Source organism: Dermacentor silvarum, chromosome 7, assembly GCF_013339745.2.
Source record: "Dermacentor silvarum isolate Dsil-2018 chromosome 7, BIME_Dsil_1.4, whole genome shotgun sequence".
In the NCBI taxonomy this organism is placed as follows: Eukaryota; Metazoa; Arthropoda; class Arachnida; order Ixodida; family Ixodidae; genus Dermacentor; species Dermacentor silvarum.
The window spans coordinates 183344682-183347650 of NC_051160.1; the positions used below are offsets into that span (position 1 = coordinate 183344682).

The 2969-nt window shown below is 52.6% G+C and overlaps 1 protein-coding gene across 1 annotated transcript; it reads right to left on the minus strand.

Moving 5' to 3' along the window:
* Nucleotides 1-1823: 1823 nt before the first annotated feature.
* On the minus strand, nucleotides 1824-2600 carry LOC119459387 (uncharacterized). The gene has a single exon (XM_037721181.1). The coding sequence runs from the start codon at nucleotides 2598-2600 to the stop codon at nucleotides 1824-1826; it is 777 nt and encodes a 258-aa protein (XP_037577109.1).
* Nucleotides 2601-2969: the final 369 nt, after the last annotated feature.

A 2969-nucleotide genomic window follows, 5' to 3' on the forward strand; every position in this document is an offset into this window, starting at 1 on the left:
TCTCCTGCAGAACGAAAAGTAATTGACGAGCAAGTTCAAGAAATGCTACGGAAAGGTGTTGTCCAGGAGTCTTGCAGTCCCTGTGCAGCTCCAGTGATACTAGTTAAGAAAAAGGACAATTCTTGGAGGTTCTGCGTTGATTATCGAAGACTTAACGCCGCCACGAAGAAGAACGTATACCCTCTGCCACGCATCGACGATGCTATCGATTGCCTTCTTGCAGCCTCCTACTTTTCCTCCGTTAACTTACGATCGGGATACTGGCAAATACCGATGCACCCGACTGCTAGGAGAAAACTACCTTTGTGACCCCGGACGGACTCTTCGAGTTTAATGTCATGCCTTTCGGTTTATGCAATGCGCCAGCAACTTTTGAAAGGTTTATGGACACAGTGCTACGTGGATTAAAATGGGAGATCTGCATGTGCTATCTCGATGATGTAATCATTTTTGGAAAAACACTCGAGGAGCACAATCAGCGACTTGGCGTCGTACTGGACCGCATACAAAACGCAGGACTGGTTTTAAACTCAAAGAAGTGTCACTTCGGTGAGCGCCAGACTCTTGTTCTCGGTTTTCTCGTCGACAAAGATGGTATACGACCTGACCCTGACAAGATTGCTGCAGTGCGCGATTTCAGCCAACCGAAGACAGTGAAAGACCTCCGAAGTTTTCTGGGCCTTTGTTCGTATTTCCTCAGGTTTATTCAGAACTTCGCCCAACTTGCTCACCCACTCGCGTGCCTCCTTCACAAAGACATTCCGTACGTATGGACTACAGAGTGCGAGGACGCGTTCCGTCAGCTGGAGTACTTACTGGGCCAGTCTTGCACCATTTCGATCCCGAGGCCATGACTGAGCTACACACTGATGCTAGCGGTGTGGGCGTTGGTGCCGTCCTTGTTCAACTTCACCATGGGCGCCAGCACGTCGTTGCATACGCAAGTCGGACACTGACGAGAGCGGAGCGAAATTACACTGTCACCGAATTGGAATGCCTGGCAGTAGTCTTCGCTATCCAGAAGTTTCGGCCATATCTGTACGGTCGCCATTTCCAGATAGTGACGGACCATCATTCCCTTTGCTGGCTTGTTGGACTGCGGGATCCTTCTCGACGGCTGGCACGCTGGGCGTTGCGCCCTCAGGAGTACAACTTTTCTGTCGCCTACAAGAGCGGTCGGTGTCATACCGATGCCGACTGCTTGTCTCGCCTCCCGTCGCCACACTCCAACGCTAACGACGATGACTTCGACGACTATCTTGCCAGCATTACCGAGTTTCCTGACGTTAATACCTTTAAATGTCAACATCGTCGCGATCCTACACTAATACCCCTATTGAAGGCTGCCTGCACGTCAGGTCAGACCACGCCGTTCACGCTGCGTGACGGCCTGCTTTACAAAAAGAATTACTCTGCTGACGGTGCTTCGTTGCTCCTAGTCGTTCCCGAATGCCTGCGTACTGTGATTCTTCGCGCTATGCATGACGATATCACATCGGGTCACCTGGGCTTTCCCTGCACTCTTCATCTATTACGCCAGCGCTTTTATTGGCCGAAGTTATGGAAAAGCACAAGACAATACGTTGCCAGTTGTCCAGGTTGCCAATGTCATAAGAAGCCAGCGACGCCTCTGTTCAGCATAGGACCCGAGGGACGAGGCGGACTACTGGCAAGCGGAAACCAAAACAAAAAACTTTATTCCCACTCTCCCAAAGCCCCTTATATATATCAGGTCTTTGTAGCACCGCCTTGTGGCCACTTGCTCAAGGCACACAGGGGGCGACCTCTATATCCCTCCTTTTCACCCTTTATGGGACAGGTCCCTACAAGTCCAACCGCCGCGGTGGTCTCACTATACGACCGCTGCGAGTCTCTGTCAGCGTTTCCTGCGGCGTCACTTTCGTCTGCGTTGGATCTTCCCGAGGTGCTGCAGGCTGCATGATCTCGGGAGTGACAGGTGGAGAAGCTGCCAGTTGAGCTGGGGTCGCTTCCGATGAATGAAGTACCAGGTGTCGATGATTACACTGAAGGACGCCTCTGGGGGTCTGAACAAGGTAGGACCGTGGACGCTGAGCCTGTGAGAGTACTTCACCACTGCAGCGTGTGTCAGTCACCCATACATAGTCTCCAGGACTCAAAGGGGCCAATTGGCTTGAAGCATGACGGCGATTGTAGTTCATCGCTTGTCGTGCCTTGTTCCACGAGTCCTTTTCCCTGAAACTCGTGTGGCATGGTAATGACGGCACCAGTTGTTCCGGTAGTTTCGGGAGACGAGTTTGTAATTTCCTTCCCATCAGGGCTTGAGCCGGGGAAATACCGTTGGGGCCGGGCGTGTCGCGGTACGACAGTAAGGCAAGGTAGGGATCAGGACCTTTGAAGAGCAACTCTTTCACTGTGCGCACCATGCGCTCTGCCTCTCCATTGCTCTGGGGGTACCTCGGGCTGCTGGTCTCGTGACGGGAGCCGTATGACCGCGCAAACTCGGCGAACTCGTTTGACACAAACTGCGGTCCGTTGTCGGTCCGGACGATGTCCGGTATGCCAAAACGGGCAATGCAGCTCTTGATCGCCGAGATAAGTGGGCACGAAGGACCTAGCATGGGAATGTTTCCTAACAAGCGCATCTTCTGGTTCCTGCAGGCCTTTCTCTTGATTCACATCGACGAGCCTGCGCAGCCGGTTCTTCTTGACGCTGATGGTAGTGACACGTGCATATGCTGGACTGGAAGGACAGTGTCGGCGAACCGCTTCTTCGAGGGATCTTGTGACGTCATACCTACAGCGCCATCTTCAGGACTATTCACGTCGTACCACTTGGCTATAAAGGACACGCCGCAGTTCTTTGTCTTCAGTGGGCACGAAGGACCTAGCATGGGCATGTTTCCTAACAAGCGCATCTTCTGGTTCCTGCAGGCCTTTCTCTTGATTCACATCGACGAGCCTGCGCAGCCGATTCTTCTTGACGCTGA